Source organism: Pseudoliparis swirei, chromosome 4, assembly GCF_029220125.1.
Source record: "Pseudoliparis swirei isolate HS2019 ecotype Mariana Trench chromosome 4, NWPU_hadal_v1, whole genome shotgun sequence".
Taxonomy (NCBI): Eukaryota; Metazoa; Chordata; class Actinopteri; order Perciformes; family Liparidae; genus Pseudoliparis; species Pseudoliparis swirei.
The window spans coordinates 21,417,504-21,443,283 of record NC_079391.1 but is presented as its reverse complement, the minus strand read 5'-3'; the positions used below and the strand labels follow the sequence as shown (position 1 = coordinate 21,443,283).

At 45.5% G+C, this 25,780-nt stretch overlaps 2 protein-coding genes and 1 pseudogene across 2 annotated transcripts in view; 2 read left to right on the top strand and 1 right to left on the bottom strand.

Annotated features, from left to right (window-relative positions):
• The window catches only part of LOC130192417 (transcription initiation factor TFIID subunit 4-like), an 88,607-nt gene extending 72,937 nt beyond the window's left edge, over window positions 1-15,670 (bottom strand). Inside the window, exons 1-7 of the mRNA XM_056412399.1 lie at window positions 13,771-15,670; window positions 11,244-11,404; window positions 4,559-4,705; window positions 2,901-3,056; window positions 2,024-2,146; window positions 1,607-1,696; window positions 611-814 (exon numbers count right to left, since the gene is read on the bottom strand). Coding sequence (XP_056268374.1) covers window positions 611-814; window positions 1,607-1,696; window positions 2,024-2,146; window positions 2,901-3,056; window positions 4,559-4,705; window positions 11,244-11,404; window positions 13,771-15,157 — 2,268 coding nt within the window. The 5' untranslated portion in view covers window positions 15,158-15,670. The remainder of the gene's footprint in view (window positions 1-610; window positions 815-1,606; window positions 1,697-2,023; window positions 2,147-2,900; window positions 3,057-4,558; window positions 4,706-11,243; window positions 11,405-13,770) is intronic.
• The window catches only part of LOC130192427 (serine/threonine-protein phosphatase with EF-hands 1-like), a 991,358-nt pseudogene that overhangs the window by 700,048 nt on the left and 265,530 nt on the right, over window positions 1-25,780 (top strand).
• Window positions 15,808-25,047, top strand: lsm14ab (LSM14A mRNA processing body assembly factor b). Its single transcript, XM_056412431.1, has 10 exons — window positions 15,808-16,096; window positions 16,815-16,978; window positions 17,433-17,583; window positions 18,518-18,712; window positions 18,889-18,969; window positions 19,870-20,058; window positions 20,478-20,631; window positions 20,967-20,993; window positions 21,504-21,726; window positions 22,880-25,047. Exons 1-10 carry the CDS (start codon window positions 15,973-15,975, stop codon window positions 22,901-22,903), a joined length of 1,332 nt encoding a protein of 443 aa, XP_056268406.1. The 5' UTR covers window positions 15,808-15,972; the 3' UTR covers window positions 22,904-25,047.

Sequence of the window (25,780 nt, the reverse complement as noted above, 5' to 3'; positions counted from 1 at the left end):
AAAACAAATGTTTTAAAAAGAAAATAGTGAGGAAAATGGTGAGAGAAAAAAAAATGTAAAAGAGAAAACTAGAACACTCAAGCCCCCCCGACCTATCTGAGTCTGACCTCGCTTGACCGATCTGCAGTCAGTGTCTTTCACTGGGATAGATCACACACACCCATCCCCTGGTCGAAGCGCCCCATGTGTAAAACCTTTCAAACTATTCTATGGCAAACGGTTTTGTTTGTGGAAAAACCACAAAAAAGCAATCCAGGAATGACTTCATACAGACAATAAATCATTGAATTAAAAAAAAGGAAACCATTATAATAAACATCATAATATTTAACTAGTGTGCAGAAGTTAGTGAAGTTATCTTTGTTATTTGTTATCATACATATCTCCCAGCAGCCCCGTGAAACAAACCAACTCAACAAGCTTGTGTGATTTAGACACCTGGCTCTGCATCCGTCACATTGCGGCCCCGCTCCCCTGGATGCAGCAACCCGGTGGGTAGATATCACAAATGCTACGTCCACATTGAATGACCTCTTGTTATGGACGACGATATATGTTTGACTTCTTGTGGTCTACTCTCGGGGTGCCCCTGAGTCAATTCGGTACGTACCACGCCAGCTGCATGTCCTGGCGTCCCGGCGGGCAGCGCGCCGGCACCCGTCGTGAAGCTGACGCTGTTGGGGTGGCGCACGCGGACAGCTGGCCCGGCCGCGAAGACGGGAGGGGGGGCGGCGGGCGCCGGTTTGACTCCCTGCTGCGGGGTCACGGAGTGCTGACTGCTCAGCAGGGACAGCCTCAGGGCCGGGAGGCTCTTCTGTTGACGGGCAGAAAGAGGTCGGTGGTTTAGAGTCGGAGAGTGGAAAAAACACACACAGATGAAATTAATAAATAAAAGCAAATGGCAGTGTGGTCACTGGCTGGTTTAGCGTGCATGTCGTCATGGTTACAGGCTAGTGATGCTGTACGTTTATACTTCATACTGTACGTTGCAAATAATAATAAAAATGTCAATTTTTCAGTTGAATTCGATTCTACGATGATGAAATGCCGCACATGAAACATGGCGCCGTTCCGATAACCCCTTGCCGAAACCTGAGGAGCCGCTTCCAGCCCCACAACGATTATTTCAGGCCGATTGTTTTGACGTAAGCGACCTAACGCTGCATGACAACGTGTGTCTTTAGCCGCGTGGGGCGGTCGGGCTGCCTTGATGTGACGCTCATCGCGGTTGGCTGGAGAAAACACCGCCGGCTGCTGGCAGGACGGCTGCGGGGGCCACTGTCACACACAGTCAGAAGTCAGGCCAGAGGGGGGCGTGTGTGTGTCATTCTACTGTCAGGGGCCTGGCCATCACTGTCAGGGAAAGGACTTCTTTAGGAGGTGAGTTTAGGGGGGGGGGGGGGTTTAAGGGGAAATTTAGAGCCAAGGGGCCCAGTTAAATGACAGATTTGGGCCCCAGTAATAACAGATTTAACTTTTTTTAAAGGGCCACTTTGTGAGACAGACGAGGGTTAATTGTTGAGGAGCCAGTTAAAAAAAGGAGGTGTCGGGCTGTTTCAGGGTCAGGTTGAGGGAGAGTCGGTTAAATGAATAATAATTGCCTCACCTTGAGAAAGGGCACCAGGTACGGCTGTGGAGACGACTTGAGCTCAGTCTGCAGCCGGCTGGTAAACTCCTCCGGATCAATCTTGGCATCCTGTCAATTGGAGGAGGGTGGGGTGGGGAGGGGAGGGGGGGGGGTACAATTATACAACACCAGTTCACAAAACATCCCACGAGAGACAGTCAGTTAAACCACAGTGATTCAGAAAAGATGACATCCCCGACTCCATTCCCTCCTCAGGTGAGTGAGGAGGGGTTGGGAAAGAGCTCCATGCTGCCCTCTACAGGTCGAACATAGTGATTACAACAACACACCAAAGCGTCCACTCGGACTGACTGACTGCAAAAGAAGAGAAAGGTCACGATTGAAGAAACACTGTGATTCAATCTGGATATATACAATTAAAAATAAAAAGCTCACCAGCAAGTCCTGAACCAGAGACTTGACGTTCTTGGAGGTCTCGGGGGACGGAGAGTTGTGGGACGCCAGCTTAATGAGCGTGGCCAGGAAGTTCTTGCACTTCTTGACATTCTCCTGCATTTCCTGTCGGTGGCAAGAAAATCATTATTACCCCCTCGTGTCAGAAAGCTGAGCGGAGACGGCAGCTCGGGCTACCAGTTGCTCAAATCTTACTTCTAAAGTGCAGAACCAACATTTAAATAAGCAATCTTCTTTTTGTTGCTGGGATTGGCGCCAATGTAAGGTCAGAGTTCGGCATTAGAAGAAAAGTGCCGGGTCAAATCCTAAGCACAGCACATATTTCATCTCAATAATACTGAGCAGAGATACGACAGAATGAACCAGCTTAGACTGGCAAAGGAATCAGCACGCTGCCCAGCCATCTCTGCAGCCAAAGGAGACGTAGCCCCCGTCCACTCAAACCGCCAGCGGCAACAAACTGTGGCCCCAGAGGGCTCCCCGGCCTGAATACATATGGAGATGTGAGCGTCTGTGTGTGCGAGCCTGTACCTCTGCGCCGATTCTGAATATGCATGCGAGCCTGCATCTGGAAGTCGGTGTGTGTGTGTGTCCCTGACTCTTGGTGCGTCGGTGCGTCCTTGGGTCTGCATGCGCTCGTTTTGAACGCACGAGTGTGAACATGTGTGGGCATGTGTGAGACTCTTGGTGCGGGGGCCAGCTGCGCGAGACGGCGATGCTGCGATGGGGGTTGGGGGGTTGATTCCGGTGACACAGCCGGCAGCCGCTGGCGGCTGTGTGACAGCGCCTGCCTGCGCCCTCGAGGGCGACATGTGGGCGGCGCGAAGGGTGAAGTGTGGAGGCGAGGGAAGGAACGGACCTGGGACACGATGGGACCTCCGGGGTTCGAGGCGATGCCCATCTGAGGAGGCTGCGTCGGCTGGGAGGCCGCCTGGGCCGGGGCTTGGGGGGCCGCCGCCACCACGGGGGTCTGCTGCGGAGCCGCCACTGCCACGATCGGCGCCGCAGGGACCTTCTGTGGAAAGGGTGGGGGGTGGGAGGAGGAGGAGGAGGAGGAGGAGGAGGAGACAGAGAGATAAACAGGACGTGACGCTTCGCTCGCAGCAAGGCCACGGAGAACAGGAGGCAGGGCGCCGCGGCGCTCCCTGTCACATCTGGTGTCCTGACTTCGGCGGACGTCGCTTAACAGACAAGTGAGGGAAGGAGGGGGAGAGGTGGTGGCACGCCATAGGCTGGGAAAGACAGGAAGTCTGTCAAAGCTTTTTCCTGACAGTACCATCTACCTCAGGGGTTCCCAAACTTTTCAGACCACGCACCCCCTTCCCTCCCACCACAAAAAAAAAAACCTTAAAAAATGCAAGAGTTGTTGACGGGGTGGGGGGGTGAGAGTGGTCCTGTGCGCGCATCACGGCTGGGCATGCGCCGGCATCGAGCCGAGAAGAGTTGTTGACGGGGACGGGGGGGGGGGGGGTTTACGCGCGCCGGCCGAGCCGAGAAGAGTTGGGACGGGGCGGGGGCGCGTTATGGAAGCGGAGCCCAGAAAAGTGAAGCAGCGTGAATTTGTAGACATAGAAACACTCAGACAGCAGCTTGCTGTTACGTGCGCCTGCCAGTCTGACTCCGCTGCTTTGGGTGAATGACGTCACGTGCGACCTGGAGGTGTTAACCTTTTGTGTGCCAAATCTTTTTTGTTTTTTTAACATTCGCGAATTAAAAACATCCGGGCTTTAGCCCCGGGTTTTTTAGCCTAGGGACGCCACTGGTTAAGACCGAAATGACACTTGAGAGCCCTGAGAATGTTTAATATTAATTATTACACCATTAGACCACCATTACATTTTTTCTCGCACCCACCCCTCGCGCACCACCCAGGTGCGCGGGAATCCCTGATCTACCTGATAAGGGACGCCTCCTATCGAGATCTGTCACCGTATCCACCTATTGTGTCTCCCGTGTGAGCCGGCGAACGAATAAAGAATTTCAGATGCGGCGCCATCAGCGGTCTCTCACTCCAAAGGCCCTCATCGCCTCTGTTGAATCTCTAAACACAGGTGTGAATGCGCCCCCAAAACACACGAGGGTTCCGGCCTCCATGCGTAGACATGGTTTTGCCAAAACACACGACTATCCACACTCAGGCTAAATTCTGTTCTAAAAGGTAGTATACCGGCACTGGCCAGCAGGGGCCGAACCCTCTGGTGGCAAAAAAAAGTCGAATTGTACAGAAGTCTATGAGAAAATGACTTCTTTATTCTCTCAGGAAATATTTTGTCAATTATGGTTCCGTTTAGAGTCAAATAGAGCATAAAGCAGGGTAGGCTTTGGGGCGGGGCTACATTGTGATTGAGAAGTTGCTCCCTGAAAAATCTATATATTATTCCCATTTCGCTCTGCAAACACACAACATGCTAAGATTTCAAACTCAAATGATTGTGTCCAACATTAACAAAACAATACATGAAGAAAACAAAGCGGGACAGAAGACTGAAAAAACACGCGAGTAAGCGGTTGTCTCACTGGGCGGAGAGCAGGACAGGAGCAAGAAGAAGAAGAAGAGGAGGAGGAGGTCTGCAGGGCCGGGCTAGACGGCGTGGGAGATGGAGACGGTACCATCTTGGCCGAGGTCAAAGGGCACTGCCTGGTGGTCTGAGAGGTCACGGGAGACTGCAGGGAAGGGAGGGAGAGAAACAAGCAGAGTTTAGCGTGGAGTTTAGCGAACTGGTCGGTTTCGGATAATATTGCCCAACAGCATATACAAGATAATATAATTTGTGTTCAGGCTCGTGGAACATAACATAACATAGTGGAAATAAACACGAACATGTCTATAGACATGTTCTTGTTTAATTGAGTACTTTGTCTATTTGTGTCTGTAGATTTCCACCAAAAGTTACCATTGGATAATTCACCATTTGTATATTTAAACATAACAAAAATCATTGTCTTGATGTAAGTAATCAACTGTGTTGGTTGCATGCTGGTATTTATTTTGGACATTTTTGTTTACCTATGACAATACACGTCTTTCTTTCAGACTCTGCAGTAGCACGTGACAAACTTTCCAGTTTCATCCCCGTCTGTATTCTGACGGTTTTTACCGAGGGGTTTGTTTTCATTCATTATTCTCTTTCTAAAAAACATGGTGAAATGGGTTTTTCATTGCTGTTGATATAATTTTCTTATTTTCTTATTGACTAAAAGAGAGAATCCCCTCCGTAAAAGCCTTTACATTTTTAACCTGGGTTTCTCTTCTGGAAATAAATGCAAATTAGCATATATTTAATGAGCTAAACCGTCACTTGTATTTTTGAACATCAGTTTTCAGAAAACAGGGTAGTGCAAAGCAAAAAAAGAATTGTCTTCTACTGGGGAAGTTTCATGATGATATCTATGAGTTAAAATCGCTTATCAACTGTCGTGTCTCCACGTAAGCTTTTTACCATGAAATACAGTCGTGAGATATATGATGATCTGATAACTATGATGGTTTCGTAGGGATTGGCGTTTCTTGGAACGGACATTAAAACAGTTATAAATATCAGACATGTTTGAATCTTATCCCCCCTGTGATAAGGACATGATGACTACAGTAATGCAGTGAGAGACGTATGCAGGAGAGGCTTTAACGTTGAACACAAAAGGTTTGCACAAGCATGTCTTCGGGTTGGTGTGTTGTTGCATTTCATTGATAATTCATGCACAAAAAAAGCAAGACGTCTCGTGTTGATCTCTAGATGCAAAAAATGTTATCTGGAGTCTGACATTGTTCATCTCTTTCAATCAGCATAGATACATCTATATTATATGAAAGGTATACTATATGCAGTATATGGGATGGCAGACTATATTTCCCAGTATTGTAAACAATATACTCAATCATGAGATGTTTGGGGCGGGAAAGTTAAAATGATAATTATTATTATTATTATTAATAATGTATTAATGTGTACTCTTCAAGGTTGCAGTGGAGATGCTGTTGGTTGTGAAAAAGGTGGATGCTGAAATGTGTCACAACTGCACTTTGTTTATTATTAGCATAACAAAAGGTGCACGAGCAAATGGGATGGCCTGAGTGCCCACAAAACCACCGGCGATACCCGGTGGCTCACCGCGCACACACACACACACACACACACACTCAGAGAGAGAGAGGCACTCATACACACTTCCTGGCTGCTATCCTGTATGTGAGCCAAGACAACCCAACAGGGCCTCTGCCCCAACCTCTGGGACACAGCCTTCCATTCACATGGGGCCAAACCACACACACATACACACACATACCCACGCACACACACAGCCATGCCAAGGACAGGGGGAAAGAGGCGAGAAGAAGTAGGATAAGAGAGAGGAGGAAGAGGAGGGGGGGAAGTTTCACCCCCGTTAAAAAAGTTTTGTGTGCAAAAGAATGTTGCACTGAGGAGTCAGGGGGGGTGCGAGGGGAAACAGGGGCGACGGTGAGCGCCACGGGGTGCATCCCGCCGCCAGCGATGCCTCTCTCGCGCCCCCTCTCCCCCTCCTCGCGTGTCAAATGCGCTCTTGAGAAAACCAAAAGCCTTGTTAGCTTTTTAAAATAATCAGGCAGTTGGATGATGAATGATTTAAGAGGTATGGAAGGAAGCTCGGGATGCCTTCCGTTCCTCCCCTCAGGGGGTCACGGGAAGAGTGACAGGCCGACGGAGGGGCTGCGCTCTGGGAATAAACACCATTCCCTTTCATTTTCCCTGCCGCCGCTTTTCCTGTCGAGGCGGCGACGCCGCGGCCCGGCTAATTTGTCACAGGCGCGGCGGTGAGAGGCGATGACAGTCTGCGAGTCTCTTTATTAAATAGATTCTTTGGTGTGTTTTTTTCAGCATCAGGATGGATGCAGGTGCAATTGCAGGGGGCGGGTGATGGGAGAGGGGAATTGATGCGGACTTCAGTCTGTGGAGTCGTCAGCGTGGTGTTCTTTATGCTGCGGAAAAGTACAAGGGTGGAATTTCTTTCTATCATCTATTAGGAAGGATTAATCTCAGTTTTAAAAAGGTGTTACGTGGCCTCCTTCAGCCCAGGCTATCGCACAGTCACACTACCTGAGAAGTTAAATCCATCCACACACCAGTGCAGTATTACACACTGCTGCTGCTTATGAAGGGCTTTCGCTCTGTGGACTGTTTTTCCTGGACATCTCTGAACTAATACAACAATTCCTTTTTGCATGCAGAGATCAGAGATAATACTCTTAACAATAGTTTAGGTGTGCGGGAAGCAATTTAATTCAGAAGAAGAAGTAGAAGCAAAGAGGAAAAGTGTTGCTGGGTAGGGGACTCTGCGTGGAGCACATCATTCACAGGACTAGTGGGGTGGCTTACAATATACCGGGTCCCTTTAAGAGCTGGTATTGTAACCAGGGCAACGAGGTGGCGTTGAGAGGTTAAAGGTGACGAGTTGTCAGTGTCACGGGTGATTGGTTTGTGTGAGTGGAGTAAACAGCCACAGAGGTGTGCAGTCAAAGAGACCCACTTTGTCTGCTGCGTTCCCGCGCTCCGACCGCTGAATTCTTCTTCTTTTAAGATTGTGAAATGCTGCCCTCTAGCGTCCCTCTTTTGTCCTCGCAGTTAGAGATGCGATGAACCAGAGATCTCAGGCGAGTCAAACAAGTATGTAGGGGCATCATTCACTGCAGCCTTGAGGAGTCCGGATCAGAGAGAAAGACTGAAAAACAGGCTTCTCTCTGAAGCAGTTTTACTGTATTTTTCCAGATGACTAGAACTGTGCAATATCTCTAAAAACACTTGTTTTCCCACTTGTTATTGGGAAAAGCGTGTGCATTATTTTCCAGATTTACATTAAACTGTCACATTTATCCTTAGTGGTCTTCAGACTAAATGTTTTCACTTTAAAGCAAAAAATGAAGTTTATCCTATACTGTGTACCGGACAGAGTAGTACAGGACAGTATTTTAAAGTCCATAGAGGACACACGCTACCTGGTTTTGTGACAGCAAAAATTCAACGAGGGTCAAAGTTGAGGGCGCGTTTTGCTCCTTTTCTCTACATGATGACGTTGCCTGACCACAACAATTAGTCGATTAACCGATGAGTCGGATAATTTGAGTGGTTTCCAATATTTGTGATGCATAAATGCCAAAGATTCGATAGTTGTTTTTTATTTTTGGTGATAGCGAACTCACTTTCTGCATGACTCATGCCTCAGTATTCGGGTTTCGGGTCGGATAATACTTGTAGTTTGAATAAGTAAATTCCGTCTTTGGAAAATTAAAATGGGCATTTTTTTCTTCTGACTGTTTATAGGCCGAGAAAAAACAAGAATAAGAAAAAGTGATGAGAGAAATAATGACCCGTTACAGGTGGACATGATCTCAACTCTCCTATTGCAGTCAACTGAACAACAATACAGGAAATAGGATGTAATGAAACATGTCGCAAGGTATTTGAAGGGACTCAAATTCATCACAACAAAGACTTATTTTAAATGCCGGGCAAGGAACACATTTTTTCATTATTTGAAAAAAGAGGGGAACGAGAAAGAGAAGCCAGTTGAGACGCTCCCAATCATGAAATAAAAATGTCCCTTGTGCAGTTTCAGCTTTCTGCAGGAGACAAACTATCCTGCAGTCTCATCATTAAAGCCAATTTTTTTAAAACAGTGCACAGTTTTGCACATGAACGATCCACCCACAGGTAAGCAGATTCCAATGAATGATTCAATGGGCTCGTTAGTGTGTGATGAGAGGACCCCGTGGAGTCATTAGGGAGCCTTGAGACATTAACTGGCCTATTAATCACAGTTTAATCCATACGTAAAATAACCAAGGCTAAAACGTGTTAATCACAACCCAATTAGGCGGCGTGGAGCTGAGCCGCCCTGCTTAACAAGGTGTTAAGACTGAAACGTGCAGGAAGTGTGGGTGTGTGTTTGTGTGTGTGTGTGTGTGTGTGTGTGTGTGTACACAACAGGTCACTTTCAGTCACAGTCGCTCTCCTACATGGAGATCTGAGGGGCCTCGCCTCCCCTTTTGGGGTTGTGCAAGATCAAAATGTAAAGAACACAGAAACCGGTGCTTTCTGTGTTACGTGGCAAAGTATGAATGTGTTTTGTCAGAATACAATCTCCCCGTATTAAACTCACCCTGAGAATTTGAAGCGGTTCCGTCACGCCAACTTCGGGTCTGAGATTAGCACCTCGTGTGAAGGGCAACGGGAAGGAGTGAGCCTAAGAATTTGGTGGGGGGGCAGCGGATGGCTGCTTCGGGAGCGTTGGACTTTGGCCAGCGCCAAAGCTTTTATGGGGGAGTGGATACAAATGTCTGTGTGGTCGGAATTGGTTTGTTTTTGTTTGTTTTTATTTGTTTAAGATGAACGAACGCTACATTTCTATCATTCTGGTTGGTGTGAAACAACGACTGAAGTACTCCACAGACACACGTCTTCTCTGCATGACCTTGTCCACTTTATTGAATATTTACAGAATTATTTTAAGGCAAATAAAAAATATCTAATGTTTTCGAGTTAAACATTATATACTGCATGTGTGAGCACCGGTGCTTTTCCTTTATGCTGTACTTCCTTGTCACTCACTAGTATGTTTAGTATAGGATCGGCCACCAAACTGGATCAGAACAGACTCCAACGGACAGTCAGGTCTGCAGAGAAGATCATCGGTGCCAACCTGCCCACCATCCAAGACCTGTACACCTCCAGAGTCAAGAAACGGGCAGGAAAAATCACGGCAGACCCCTCCCACCCCGGACACAAACTATTTAAACTCCTCCCCTCTGGTAGACGCTACAGATCACTGTTCGCCAAAACCTCGAGACACAAAAACAGTTTCTTCCCCCTCGCCGTCTCACTACTAAACAATAACCCACTGTAGCATATATATTTATCCCTGCACTTCTCGCACTCTCCACTTCGTCTGGCACTACTGTTTCACAGCCACTGTATATAGCCATTCCTCTTGTATATACTTTAAGTCACTTTCTAAAACTTCTTTGACCGTTGCACTGTTTGTTCTGTACTGCACTGTTTGTTTTGTTTGTTCTGTATTGTATTGTGTTGTAATGTATATTTTGTGTAAGCACTGAGAGACACTTTACCCAGTCAAATTCCTTGTTTGTGCAAACTTACTTGGCCAATAAAACTGATTCTGATGTGTACGTATTTTATCTAAATATGTAAACATCTGACAGTCTTGGACAATCTGAGGAGTTGCAGTGCATTATGGGGCAGTCGAGTGTGTCCAGTAGGTTCGTGCCTAAATCGAAAACCAATGTTATTTTAATCCCCCCCTGAAAAAAAGCTTTTCTTTTGCCTCTGCTCGGATCCGTCTGTCAGACATATTTCAGCACCAGGAGCTGTCCAGAGCCGACAGCGTCTGTGTGATCACACTTTCTCTCTGCTGTCCTCGTTATCATCCAAGACAGATGGAAAGTTGATAATTTAGCGGGACGAGGAAGACAAGTACAGCAGTGTAAAATAAGGAAAGGGTTCAACACGATCCTTTAAAACATGGCCAGTAAACTTATCCTTAGGATCTGATCAGGAGCATAAGTAGGAACATCTCTACAGCCAAGAAACATTTAATCCTCGAGTTAACACTTAAAAATCTACACGTTTTTGAATCACGTGGTTTTGACATGCAGCAACAATATGCTCGCCCTGAGGCCATATTATGTAGAGCATTAAAACACACGTCTCTGTTATTCTAGTGCTGAACAGATCCCCGTCAACGGAAAAAAAACCTGAACCTGAGATGACCCGACCTTCCAGACGTAGGTGCACCACCGGAGTTTGCGCCGTGTGAAATTCACGTGTGAATGTTCTGTACACGATACCAAATGCACATATTTATGCAGTGCCAATATGAAGTCAATACAAAAGCATGCTTTTGATGCGTTCATTACAGTAAAGATTGCGTAGAAGACAACATGAGCTGGAAAAATTATGAATTTTGGATGATCGCCTTGAGGCCAATTAGCAATGATGTTATCAGGTTCTGCATTTTGGAAATTCTCGGATTTGTAAAAAAAAAATTCGCCCCACATTTAATGCGGGAAACAGTCACAGACGCCACATGGAAATCAGACCTGGTTGTGTGTACCTGATAGCAGTGAAGACGCCTGTGAAGAAACACGATGGTGCCGGCGGTCACACCCACTACAGACGGCAGCTACCATGGAGGATCTGGGGCGGAGTCTCACCTGAGGCGTTGTTACTTTGAAGGAAGTTCCTGTTGTCGGGGTGGCAGGCCTTGGAGAGATGTTGTTCTGGGCCTGGGCCTGAGCCTGGGCCTGGGCCTGGGCCAGAGCCTGCTGAGGAACCATCACTAGCTGGCCCAGCTCTGTGCGCACCAGCACCATCCCTGGAGAATCACGCAGAACATTTATCTGAGGGAACACTAGAACGTCATAGACAATGAATCGTATTTAAACCACCTAAGTGCATCTTTATATATATATATATGGAATAACTCTGCTTTCTCCCCGGAGTCTTTTTGACTTCACGTCTCATGGGGTCATCGGACCCTATGAGACGGCATAGATCCTATCTGCCTGATGGATCATCGAGGTCTGGGTCGTGGAATTCCTGCTCCTGACTACGCCACTGTCCTGTTGAGACTCCGCCCACTGTTGAGACTCCGCCCACTCCTCCTCCCCACCGCCATCTGCCTGATGGATCGTGGAGGTCTCCATCGTGGAATATGCCTACTATGAACTATTCATACACTCTGTCACATTCATTGAATGTATTTAAACTCTAAATCTGTCCTTCTGTACACATTACATCTATTGTTCTGTCCATCCTGGAGAGGGATCCTCCTCTGTTGCTCTCCTGAAGGTTTCTTCCCTTTTTTTCCCCCTGAAGGGTTATTTGGGAGTTTTTCCTGGTCCGATGTGAGGTTTTGGGGCAGGGATGTCTATGTGTACAGATTGTAAAGCACTCCGAGACAAATTTGTAATTTTTGAAACTGGGCTATACAAATAAACTGAATTGAAAAACTGAATTGAATATGGGTGGAAAAATGGCTGTTAAAGTTGTGCAACAGGACACCTTAAAGAAGTCCCATTCAAGCTTAAACCGTGGTTCTCAACCGGTCGGTTCGGAGATATTTAACTGCAGTTTGCCGTTGCAGCAGCCCCTTTTGCTTTGTGCCACATGGCCTGCACCAAGACAACCCTTACCGAGGTGAGAAAAGAGAGCAACCCCTCACCCTGTGGGTTAAACTGACCACAAACAAAATGATGAGCTCCCTCTGTTGCGAGTGGCCATCACGGTCTAAATGTGCGGTATCTGTTATCTGCGTATAGCCGTACGGTCCCAGTCGTGCATTACTGTGATTGTTGCCGTGCACTACCACACTGCTGACTGGCTTTAGGACTGCAGTTACTTGTGAAGGTGGCCCCATGTCGACAAGGATCACATGGTGTATTACACACCTGTTTAGCTTTGCAGAATATCCATGAAGTTAAACAACAACAAAAAGAAAAAGAAGACCTGAGGTCAATAAGATGGTTGATCACTATTCCTCAGGTGAGTTGACTGAGCAAAATAAAGAAACAACCTGCAACGTTCTTTTTGGGTGACCATAAAGGCTTAAAATGTAAGACCATTTGGTTATTACATAAGGTCTCTGAAACACGTTTTAATGTTTTTACACTAAGAACAAGTGTTGTTTTATTTCTCCTAGTTCGTTATTCGTAAGCACACACACACACACGCACACACTCATACCCCCACGCGCTAAAACTCACAGGAATACGCCATGTTTTGGTTTGTTACCTTCGCATTGAAAATGCCGGAAGGTTATGTTTTGATCGCCGTGTATTTATTTATTTATTTATTTATTTGTATGCGTGTTATTCGCAAAACTCAAAAAGTATTGAACCGAATCACATGAAATTTGGTGGGATGATTGTTTATTATCCGGGGACCAGTTGATTAGATTTTGGAATCGATCGGGTCAAAGGTCAAAGGTCATGAACAGGTCAAAATCTTTCGCAGAACTCAAAAAGCATTGAACCGAATCGCATGAAATTTGGTGGGATGATTGTTTATTATCCGGGGACCAGTTGATTAGATTTTGGGATCGATCGGGTCAAAGGTCAAAGGTCATGAACAGGTCAAAATCTTTCGCAGAACTCAAAAAGTATTGAACCGAATCGCATGAAATTTGGTGGGATGATTGTTTATTATCCGGGGACCAGTTGACTAGATTTTGGGATCGATCGGGTCAAAGGTCAAAGGTCATGAACAGGTCAAAATGTTCTTGAATCGCATGAAATTTGGTGGGATGATTGGTTATTATCCGGGGACCATTTGATTAGATTTTGGGATCAATCGGGTCAAAGGTCAAGGTCATGGAAAGGTCAAACTCTTTTTTACCATACGATACATTTTTGTCCAATTGGCATGTAACTAATGCCAAAATGTTCATAATTCAATGCCCAATCTTGTGATATGCGAAGGTATGCGCTCTACCGAGTGCCCATTCTAGTTTCTTTAGGAGCAGGCACCACCCCATCGCACATACATAGGACAACTATAAGAACGCCTCCCCAGCACGTTGATAAACATGGTAGAACAGTGTGTGTGTCTCTCTTTCACTCAATCGCTCGCTCTTACTCACTTACACACTCTCTCACACACACACACACACAACCTCCTCGGACCAATAAAGCCTCAGGTAAGGTTCCTCTAACACGGGTGCGCTGCTCTGCTCCCCCTTACCCGGTGGGATGGTGAACCCCGGGGGCAGCTGAATGGTCGTCTGCTGCTGAGGCGGTCTGACGATCAGTTGAGGGGCTACGATCCTCGGAGGCGCTGCGAGGCCGGGAAGGGGTTGAGTCTGCGCGGCGGTGGCCGCGGCGGGCGTTGGGGAGGGCAGCGTGGGCCTGACCATGCTGACAGCGGTCGTCACCGACGCGGTTGGACCGGTTCCGCACGCGGTACTCGCTGCCACCGCTGCGACACAAGCGGCGGCCGGAGCGGAGCTCGAAGGCTGGGTCACCGCTGTGGACGTTGTGGCTGCTGCGGTTGTGGTGGTTGTTGTCGTGACAACGGCGGAGACAGTGTTTATTACGGAGTTTACACTAGCAGACTGGCTTGACATTACAATGTTGGACTGACAGTCGTCTATTTTGGAGGACCGGGAGCTGTGGTTCCCCTGTGAGGCCGAGGGGCAGGTGGTGGTGGCGGTGGTGGCGGTGGTGGCGGTGGAAGTGGCTCCTGCGCCAGCGCCCTGCTGGACCAAGGCCGAAACACTGGTCCCGCTGCCGTTGTGGGCTATGCTCGCGACAATGTGGCTCGGGAGTCTGTGCAGCGCAATGGTGGGAGTCCCCCGGTCCAGAGCGACAGCCGACTGACCCGCGGCGTTCGAGAGGGTGAACGTCGAGCTGTTGATCGAGGACGTCGCGGGTCGAGCGGAGTTCGGCGTCGTCGCGCCGGCGTCCAGCGAGCTCGCGCTCTCAGCCACCGCGGTGTTGCTGATCCTCGTCGTCGTCGTCACCGTCGCACCGTTCAAACTCTTTATCCGAGCCGAGGCGCTCCTTCGCGGCGTGCTCATGCGTTTCCTCGGCGGGCTAGCTTCCTCCGCCGACGTCCCGCACGAGCCCGGGCTGACCTCAGACCCCCGGCCGGATGCGGTGCTGATGTTGTTCGGCGCGGACGCCGTCAAAGTTGTCGCGCCAGACCCAGTCAGTGTTGTGATGGATGCTCCATGTGATTGTGAGCTGCTGGTGCTCGTGGTTTTCGCGCGGGTTGCCGAGGCGGCGGGCGGCTCGTCGAAAAAAGCGGTGGAGTCCGAGGAAGGAGACGTGACAGTTTTAGTCGGGCTGGCGTCCTTTGAGTTGATCTCCTGGCGCATGTCGGGTTTATTACACCGTCCTTGTTGTTGTTGTTGTTCTAGTGTTGTTGTACCCACTGGAGCTGGTAGCGTTTTCCCTAAGTGATGGTTAGCGGGGGCCGGTGAGCCAGCGCCTCCGTTCTCGTCTGCTTTGCCTGCTAGGTTGCTTTGTCCGGCGAGCTGGGACTCCAGTGAACCCACTAGGTCGCTCACGGCTTTTTCGTCCACCTCTGAAAACAGCATATCTTCCAGGGGGTCGGAGGCGCCCGCCATCTCTGATCAGTTAGCTGTCTTATTTTTTTATTTTTTTACAGTGCGCCTGCGTGTTACTAGGCATTGTGGGATAGGATCTGACGTCATTAGACGAAGGGGGACATCCGAGTTGTATTTGTTCATGATATTTCTTCAAGTCTAATATAATTAACTATTTTGAACGGGCTACGATGTTGTTACACAAAGATCCCTAGTGAGGGTGTGGGGCACCCGTGGTACACTCTCTACGCGTCTCTCTAGTTTCAGGCTTTATGAAATACGGTGTGTTAAAAACAAATGATGCAGTGTATGTACATTTTACACTTCTAAAAGTGTGTTATCTGGCAATATGGGGGAGGGTGGCGAGCAGCGGTCCCGTCTAATATCGCGATATCACCGAATGGCTGAATCTCAAACCTTTTTTCAGGCACCTTATGGTTATTTTATTAATTTGTTTCGCTCAAAAATAGAATAGCAAAGGTGACTAAAACTGCCCTTGCAGTCTTAATAGTTCTGGTGTATCCCCCGTTTCTCGTCAAATTGCTCTTTAATGTGTATGGGAGAGGGTAGCAGTGGAAGGAAAAGGAAGTGACTTCACAGGAATGAGACGCAGCCTTTATCCCAGCATCCTTAGCGGCGGGCGAAAGAAGACGTAAACGGCCATGTCGTGGTAGAAGTCAGTCCTGAAGCGAGCGAGGCTTACTCACGGTGTCATTTACTAATCTCTGTAATGTAGTCTGAGAACTACGACTCCGAAAGTAACACGCCCGAGTTATCGTTTTTACAGTTTACCGATTTCGCTTAAATTCGTGCTTTATTCAAGGCAGAGGTCCAACATGAGTGGAGGAGGGACGCCGTACATCGGCAGCAAAATTAGCCTAATCTCCAAGGCCGAGATTCGCTATGAAGGAATTTTGTACACCATTGACACTGAAAACTCGACAGTAGCTCTTGCAAAAGGTAAGAAGGGTGGACTCGAGCACTCAACATGGCTTTATTAAAGCTTTCACGGCGGGAAACCGCAATTTACTTCAGCGCAGTTTGGTATGTTAGCTTAACGTTAGCTTGGTAGCCAACTAATAGCTAGTTTAAGTGGCGCTGCAGTTAACGCTCTGCGTCCTTTGTTTACCTTGTGTTTCAGAGTTACCCTTAAATACGTGTATTTTAGCTAGTAGCACACCGTAATAAAAAGGTGGCCTTATTACTGTCCATAATCTCACACTAAAGCTTTTTATCACTATTTAACAACGTTAGCGTAGTTCTATTTTAGGCTCAATCCGGAGTGTGTTGAACTGAACTCTCGTGACGTTACAGCGACCACACGTCTCCATGCACTTCAACCTGACGGCTTACCTGTCATTTTGATAAGGAAAGAAACAGGTTATTATTCAAATTGTGGAATATACATATTGGCCAGGGGAAATACATGCAAATTGACCTTCTAGCCTGCCTCTGGGTCATGTCCACTTTTGTCCTTGAAATGCATTAAATAGGCTATCATACATTTTATCAGTCTGCAACTCTATTCATAGTATTAAAAGATATATTGTATCACTCCTGTAAAATGTAGTTTTAATGCCCCCGTGATCTACACAGGATGCACTAATATGCCGAGCCTCAATAAACAAAGATAAATGGTAAATTCATTTTAATTACCTGTGTACGTTTTCCCCAACAGTTCGCTCTTTCGGCACTGAGGACCGGCCCACTGACCGGCCTGTTCCACCTCGGGAGGAAGTGTTTGAGTACATCATCTTCAGAGGGAGCGACATAAAGGACCTTACAGTATGTGAGCCACCCAAATCCACTAGCTCCCTGCCTCAGGACCCTGCTATAGTGCAAGTAAGTTGATTTATATACATTTTCTTTTCAACAAGGGAACAAGCTTTATGGGCATTTTGAATTGTTGTCATCTGCATGATTTTTTGTCACTGTTCTTAAATGGTTGTCAAGTTATAAAGATGGCACACCGTGAGGGCAACAAAAACAACCCCAGGTGTATCTAATAACATTATTTACTGGAACATCTCATTCAAGTGTCCCAGTAAAACAGGGCTGTGAAATTGGCTCGCCTTAATATAATTGAGCCATTATCGATGAATGTTATTGAAGTCTTAGTTCACTGCATGTATTTGACAATATTGGTTACTACTAAGTCTACTGCTTTTTTTTATACACAATAGAAATTCACTAATAAACTAATGCATATAAGTAGTTGTAATTAGAAGTAATCATGGGGAAACTTATCTCCCCATGTTCTAGTTTTTCAGCTGACCGCGTGTGTTTGCTTTTCTAGTCGTCACTTGGATTAAGCAATGCTGCAGCAGGACCATCATTCCAGTCGGTTGGGCCCTATGCGGCGCTCAGCAAGGGCCCCGTCCCGCCATACAGCCAGTATAGTGTTGCACCCCTTGCAGCGCAGCAGTTCGGTTCTGTTGGAGCCGGCGGTAAGGAATAGTTCTTGTTCCAAATGTGCTTCTGTTCGCTGCATGGATTTACAGGATGCACCATGAAGGAAAACTTTGGTATTGGTTTCTTTTTCCACTAATGGAACTTTATTCATGTGATATTAATGAAAAAAGCATTACTATAGATTGAGAATACTTTTAATTTGTATTGTCTTTGCCTCTCGAGTGGGGGGGGAAATGCTGAAATTAAAAGTAGCAAGACTTAGCTTGTGACACACATCAATAAAGGATTTAACATGTTAGTGCTTGTGTGACTCAATTGGTGCATACTTGTCATGTTTTTTAAATAATGTGATTTGAAATAAGCCTGTATTGCTCTAGCTCTGTTCCGAGCATTTTGAGAATCATGGACGTTTTTTAAATGAATGTAAAGGTGAGAGCTGTTGAACAGTTTTTCGTATGAAGATTCATCTCAACCCTTTTCTAATGATTACTCAAATGCCTTGTAAGCGAGCATCTTTTTTTCTCCGTAAATTTTGCGTCAACACCCGATTCCTGCTGATTTAAAATGTAACACGGCCGTATGTTGTCTTTTGAGCTTCCTGCTGAGCGCCTGAACCCCAATATGAGTTGAACTGGACTGAGCGTAGACTATCATGCATCACGTTTATAATTAACTGTTGCTGAGTTCAGGCTATTTCAAAGGGGGCGAAGTTTATGGCAGGGGTTTATTACCAAATGTATAAATTGCATTTCTCCCAAACTATTTCCTCGCTTTGGAAATGCCTTGAGTTTACCATTTACATTCGGTGTTGTGCCGTGCCAATATCATGGTAGAACTTTCCTGGTCCGCCTGCACATTAATCAGGTGCATCCTCAAACTGTCATTGCCCAATCAGCCGCTGCAAGATAAACTACTCTGCGTTTAAAAGACAATCCTATAGTTTGGATCTCACTCTGCTGTTTTCTACAGGGCGCATCAGTCCCCAGCTGGACTCTTTAATGAAACGTCCTACCCTGGAGCAGGCAGTGAAGGCCCCGCCGTCAGCTGCCCCGGCACCTCCTGCCCCCGTGGGTCAGAGGAGCCAGACAGAGGCGCCAACTCCCAGACCCAGCAGCCCCATCGTTGGCAGCCAGCGCCCCCCCGACCTCCTGGAGCAAAGAAGGGGTAAAAAAAAAACCTTCAAGGCTTCTCATGGTTAATTTCCACACGAATAAAAGTTCTCAGAATCTCTGGGAAAAGATTAGATGTTGTTGTCAAATGTATATTTTAATTGAGTTGCCTGCCTTGTTGGAGCCGAGCCACCGTACCTTGAGTTTCAAATTGTGTCTTTTGCTGTTCAGCTCCTGAGGTCCAGAAGCTGTCACAGCCAGATCATGAACACAACGCTCTTGAAAACCGAGATCCCAACAAGCGCCACGGCGGTAAGTAGTTTAGCACCACCAGTGTTTCCCCTAGGTTTACAGCTTCAGGGGGCGGGGGCGACCGACCGACACAAACGCCTATTTTTTTGGTGCTTTTGCCAACCTAAAAAAAAGTTCAAAAAGTAAACGTTTAAAGACGTTCGGCAATTAAATGCAGTATAATAATTCTTTAGCAGCTCTTTGGCTCGTTTCTGCTCTTGAACCCGGAGCAGGAGAACTACTCCGAGCACTACTTGGCCTATCTTCACCACCTCGCGAGCGTTTTTAAAAAATGCAGATGTATTGGTTTGCTTTTCACATGACGTCTTCGATGCGCTCAGCCGTCTGTGTGCGCGCACCAGTCAGTGCGCATCAGGGCGGAGCTCCACCGCACAGGATATCGTGAGCCGAGGATAAGTGTTAACGCGACCACGTAGAGATAGAAATTAAATGCTCGTGTGTAGATACGATCAATAACATACGACCGTTTAGTTTAATAAAAGAACAAAGTGGAGAACCCTAAATTACTTCTGTTGTAATCTGGCACTAAAGAGAAAATTACAGGGGGCGGACTGCGATTACAGGGGGGCGGACTGCCACCCTGGTACAAAGGTAGAGGAAACACTGACCACAACTTAATACCCGTTAACACGCTGACAGACACCAACAATTTTTTTTTTGTTAGCTCTACAAGTAAACAGTCCGTGATTAAGTCATTTGTTTTCCGCTGAAAAGGCGTCTTGATGGTTCACATGTTTGATGTTGGTGTCGTTGAGGGCCAATAGAAATGCTCCTAATCTCGTGTGTGGCACCTTTTTTAAATGCATGTTTCAATACATTGTACTTTCATACAAAGCTAGATCAACACTACCATGTCCCATGTTTCACTGTCTGACAAATGTTCTTAATGTATTTTGTCAGTTTTTCTGTCAGCTGGTGCTCAGCCCCCACGTCGTGGCCGCGGACGAGGAAACCGCAGCAGAGGCAAAGTCAACGTGCGCAGGGATGGTGCCGTGACCTTTGAGGAAGACTTTGACTTTGAGACGGCCAACGCGCAGTTCAACAAAGACGAGATTGACAAGGAGCTCCAGAACAAGCTCAAATTGAAAGGTACAGCTTCAGCACACGCGCACGCACGCACACACACACACACACACACACTTCAACTTCAACCCAGGTTGGCGTTTCCCCATGATCTGACACTAACACCAGCTACGAGTTAAAAAATGGACACTGCGTTTATTTTTCATCATTTCCATTGGCCTTATGATCTATAGCGGAGATGTACTGATTGAGAAGGCACGTATCATCCACACTGTGGGAGTGAATCATCACTTTAGAAAAGCCCAATATGACAGGTGCAGGTATTAGTATTTTTAAAGCACAAAATGCTTTTTACTATTTTTGCCAGTGGAAAACCTGTTTTTGCTGCCAAAAGTAAATCTCTAGTCTAAGTACATTGTTTGATACTGCAGAGAACTACCCACCTTGTTGCTGGGTTACTCAGTATAAAATTCTTCCATCCACAGATGACAAGATTGAAAAGCCACTGAATGGAGAAGAACCTGCTGAGTCCGAACGTCCAGCCAACGAGGCCACTAACGAGGAAGCTGAGGCTGCGATAAACACCTACTATGACAAGACCAAGTCCTTCTTTGATAACCTCTCTGCTGATGATTTAAGGTACCCCATATGTTAACATTGTGGCTCAGTTCTAGGACTGAGCCACAATTAATACATGCATGCATAGTGGCAGGTCTTTTCACAATTTGAAATGTTCTAAATGTGTCCCAGTTTATTTCTGATTGCAGTTTATGTGAATGACATCATCTTTTTTTTTTATAAACTGAAAATACATATGAACCTGAAAGTGCGCATGACCTTTGTTTAGTTTTTTTCCAAAAAACCAATGAACAACTTTTATGAACATGAAAAGGAACATACGCCTTGATGCATATTTAAATGTGGGAATCAAACTCTTAGTATACTAAAACTGTGTTGTGTCTTGTCTCTTTTAGTAAAGGAGGTGATAGAGGGTTTTCAAGGTAAGTCACTTGTTTCTCTTTGTTGCAGGGAGGCACCTTGGGTCAATGGGACCAAAAATATTTAAGTTCTACTAAAGATCCACGGCAATATAAAACTACAATCTATTCTGAGTGACGATGTATTTTTTCTTTTTCTATTACGGCTCCATTTGTTACAGATAGAAGGTGAAGTTATACAAACATGTATGTGCTCCTGCTTTAGTACTCTGAAAGACACCGAGCAGCGTTGTTAGTTAAGTGAGAGGCAGCGCCTCAGGGACGCTGTTCCTGAACTTTGTGAAGCAGCAACACACATGGACTCAGTTCTGCAGCCTTCGGCGGAAACAGATTTTTTTCTTATTCATGCACCAATTTGTAGTTTTATGTATTTTTAAATGTCTAAATAAATCTTTGCATAATATGCTCAAATCGAGACCCAAAATAATTGTTTAATCCCGTAGTGCCTCGACTTGGAGTTATGTTTGTTACCCCAAAAGAAAGATGCCTCCTGATCGGTCTTTGTGTTGTCAGGGAGCGAAGGACAACCTGGGCAGAAGAGAGACGAATGAATGCCGAGACATTTGGCATCCCCCTGAGGCATAATCGAGGAAGAGGAGGTTTCCGCGGCCGGGGCTTTATGGGGCCCCGCGGAGGCCGATCGCTGAGCAGAGGCTCCTTCGGGCCCCCCCGAGGCCCTCCACCTGGTTTCAGAGGCGGCAGAGGAGGCCGGGATTTCTCTGACTATGAATATAGGGTAAATCTAACGGCGTCATGACCTCGGAGATCATTAAAGTATCATCATAAATGTATTGCGTTCAATGTATTTAGAACCATAATTTAAGAAAACCATGAGCGCGTAACTTCAAGAATAGTTGTGTATAATATAATGCGTTAAATGATTTTGAGAATTTGGAAACTAAGCAAAAAGGTTGAAGGTCTTTGCATTTAGTTATAACTTAAATTAGAGACGGAGTTCTCGTCTTAAAACGTAGGATCCCGTCTAGTTCTACGTGACAAAGTGGACTTTGGTGAATACGCCCTCGAGAACCCAACACACACACAATCTGTTCTTATTTGTCGGCTCCTTTTAATGCCCGTCAAAATGCAGGACTTTAAGCTATCCAGTGACCCGAACCAAAGAGACACTTAAGTGTCTATCTTATTATTCCAGATACTTTTAATGTTGATTCAAGCAGCAAAACCACATTAGTTAAAATCTAACAAATGTCTCACTTTGGCCACTTTTTTCTTCAGAAGAAAACAGATTGACAAAAGCAATTCTATGGAACAGCTGAGAAAACAAAATCTTGTCATACAAAGACATTTAAAATAGTCTACTTAACTATGAAATAATCATAGGGTTACTTAAAGATATTATCCCTCCCATCTATTTCCCATTTTTATTGTAGCCCATTAATCTTTGTATCTCGCAAACATGCGTGACAGTTACTGTGATATTTGTTCATACTTCCTGTCAGATATAAGGGGGCATTTCCATGTTCCAGGTGGTAGTTTTAAAGTTCAAAGTCAGGCTGAAATGCAGCTCTTTCAGTTCTGAGTTTTGTCAATTAAACTTGAGTCAGGATTTGTCATCAAGAAATCTTTTTCATTTTTAATATAAAATGAACTATTTGAATTTTACATAACTTATCTCCCAATTTTCAACATGTCAGGAACTCCAGAGTACATTATATTCATAATGTATACACTACTAGGTGTTGCATTTATTATGTTATTCAACTTTTTCTTTTGTTTGTCATTTTCTCAAACTGTAAAAATATGCGCTCTGAGTTTTCTTACATTATTTGTTGATTATTACATCTCAATGCTTTTTACATATGTCAATATAACATGCAGTAAAAGGAAGATAAATGTATTTGTTAAGTTTTGCTGCTGTTTGTTTCCAGAAGGACAACAAGGTGGCTGCATAGTACGACGGCTCCTCAAAGAATTGAAGCCCCTCATCATGCAATGATTCCCGTTGAAGACATTCTTTGGTCTCGACATTTGACAGACTGAATGAAGACATCCCCTCCGTCACCAGCAGCAGGGCTGGCTGCTTTACATCGGGGGAGGGGGGGGGGGGGGGGTGAGAGTGCAGCTCCCTTTTCTCCACTTTTGAGAATTAGGCTTTTTTATTTGTTTTTGTTTCCTTTTTTGGGCCCAGACATGTTTGATACACAGCCACCAGATGGACAAGAACATGTGTAAATACCTTACTTGGGAGCGAGTCTGTATTTTTGCATTGATCCGGTTCATTTCTTACTGAAGTTGTCTTTGATATTGAAAACGCTGTATGCGGGGGCAAGCCCACCGATACCGAGTGGATCACAGGTCATGTGATCGATAGCTTTATTTTTTTAGTTACATTTTTTTGTTGTTGTGTGTGACGGCCCCAAAATTGTGTGCATTGCCAGTTGCACCCTAGTTTTCTCTGCTCAGACTTGGTGTGTTGCCACGTGTTCAGTATTTTTACCCATAATGCAGGAAAAGAGGTTTTCTGGACATTCATTTTCAATGAAGTAGTGAGATCGAAGCTAGCTGATGGAAAATAAATCTGAACTGAATATTGTAATGAATGAATGTATATCTAGCTTATCTTCTACTTACTGCCCCCCTAAGCAAAGCGTGGCTCACCAGACTTTTCACTTTTAGTTTTTAGAAAGGTTCATTCAGTATTTTGAATTGCGTAGATCATACCTAGACATCGTGCCACTTCTGAAGTATGTTTCCGCGTTTCTGTTTGTGGCCGGAGCTGCACGCCTGTTAATGGCGACAGCCTATTGCATGCGACCAATAGGAGCCGGCCATCTGATTTGATATTTGGAGTTTACAGCATTAGTTTTAAAAGGAGGTTTTTTTTTTGTCGACCTTTAGATTTCTTGACCTGATGTTTTTGTTTTTTTTCATAGTTGACTAAACAAAGAGCATTCCCTTGATTTGTGTCTGTTACTGTTAATGCCTTTAGAAGTTCTTAGGAAAGGAAAACCTTCAGTGTATTCAGTTTCATCCTGCAGTCAGAATGACTTTGACCAGTTAAATTTTGATTAAATAAAGAAGAAATGCGCCGTTACTTTGCCAAAAAAAATATGTACGCATTTGGTCGATAGAATAATTTTCAGCCCATACGTACCTGTTAGATCTGCCTTCCTGTGTCCAAAACATACTGAGCCACCTGGCATTTTCTTTTGGGGGTTATGGTCTTTAGGGTTGGGCGATTTGACAAAATTGTCATTATATTTTGATAATTAAATGGCCTGCAGAGAGACGGCCCGCACCCACGAGAGTTGGGCGTGAAAGTGGCCGCTTGGAGCGATTTCGGACGCATCGTCCAACCCTAATCCGCATCCTTTTTATTGTCTTACACTTGTGTCGTCTGCATTTTTTTGGGGGGGGGCATTTTCACTGCAAACCTGTGGTTGTAGTGTTTACTGAAAATGGGGGAAATCCTGTATATGACTAAATGTCTCAAAATGTACGTTTAATATTTCTGCCCTCTGGCTTGTTGCCAGCTCCTCTTGTTGCATTGTTGTCAATGGAATTGTTCTCTGGAGTGATTTCCTTTTTTTTTTATAAATACAGAGTTGTGAACAAAAGGACATGACCTGGATGTGCTGCCAGTGTGAAGACGTTTGCTCTGATTTGTGAGTACTTTTAGGGAGTGCCTTCAGAGTGATGATTTCTTACAGCTCTCCCTTTAACTTAAAAGTCGGCAAAAGTTCTCACCGCACTACGAGGCGAGGCTGGAGTCGTTTTCCCCCAGTAGCTGCGGCTGTTTTGAAAACCAAGCAGCTCGCGTGAAAAGATGTGCTGCGGCGCTGGATATTGCACAGGTTGCCGATCATTGCATGACAAGCCGTAGAAATCATCACTTCACACAGGCTTATTTTTCTTTCTTCTCGAAACTACCAGCGAGATAAAATTTGAGACAAAAACGAAGTATTGACTATTACAAACTGACATGTTTTGATATGTTTGTTACTCCTTCCAGTCAATGGAATTGTAAACCGGTAATTGTTTTCATGAGAATTGCAGCAAAATTGAGTTTTTACGTAAAATAAAGAGTTGTACAATATCTCTCTGTTGTTGTGTTTTGGTCATCTTTAAGTCTCCGCTCCTAATAATTCCCTTGGTATTGGTGTGTTTATTGCAATAGTTGTTAGATTTTCCCTTTTTTTCGATTTAGGTAGATATTGTAAATTGTGCGAACGCACAAAGTCGCTTTAAACGTAACAAATTGCACATCCTACAGCTCTACGTGCGTTTGAGACAACTTAATTCCAATAATTATGGAATCGGACCAAGTTAAAAGAAACACTTATACTGCATCTGACTAATTCCTTTTTTTTAAATATAAATAATAAGACGATTGTTTACATCCCACTTCTGTGTGTGTGTGTGCCTACACCCCCAACGATGGCAAGAACAATTGACAGGTGTTATAGCTACGCAGGTCATGAGACTTTCACTGAACTCGGTAAATGCATTAACCATTCATCTTATTTACAACAACTTCTTCCTGTAAACACCAACACTTATCACATAACAGGTTAACATTCCATGTCACTCAGTCCGTTACAGTACAGACACAAACAATGAGACAATACAGTTGAAAAAACAGTTATTTATTGAAGTTATTGTCGTGGATTCCTTGATGCGTCAGCAGCCGGTCAGGAAACCCCGCCCAGATCCAGACACAAAGCGAGGGCATAACAAGTAAAGGGGAGACGGTAGGACCCCAGCAATCGCTGTCAAAATCAGGAACATTTATCTACCAAATATGGCGTGCATTCAAGGGGAAAGATGTA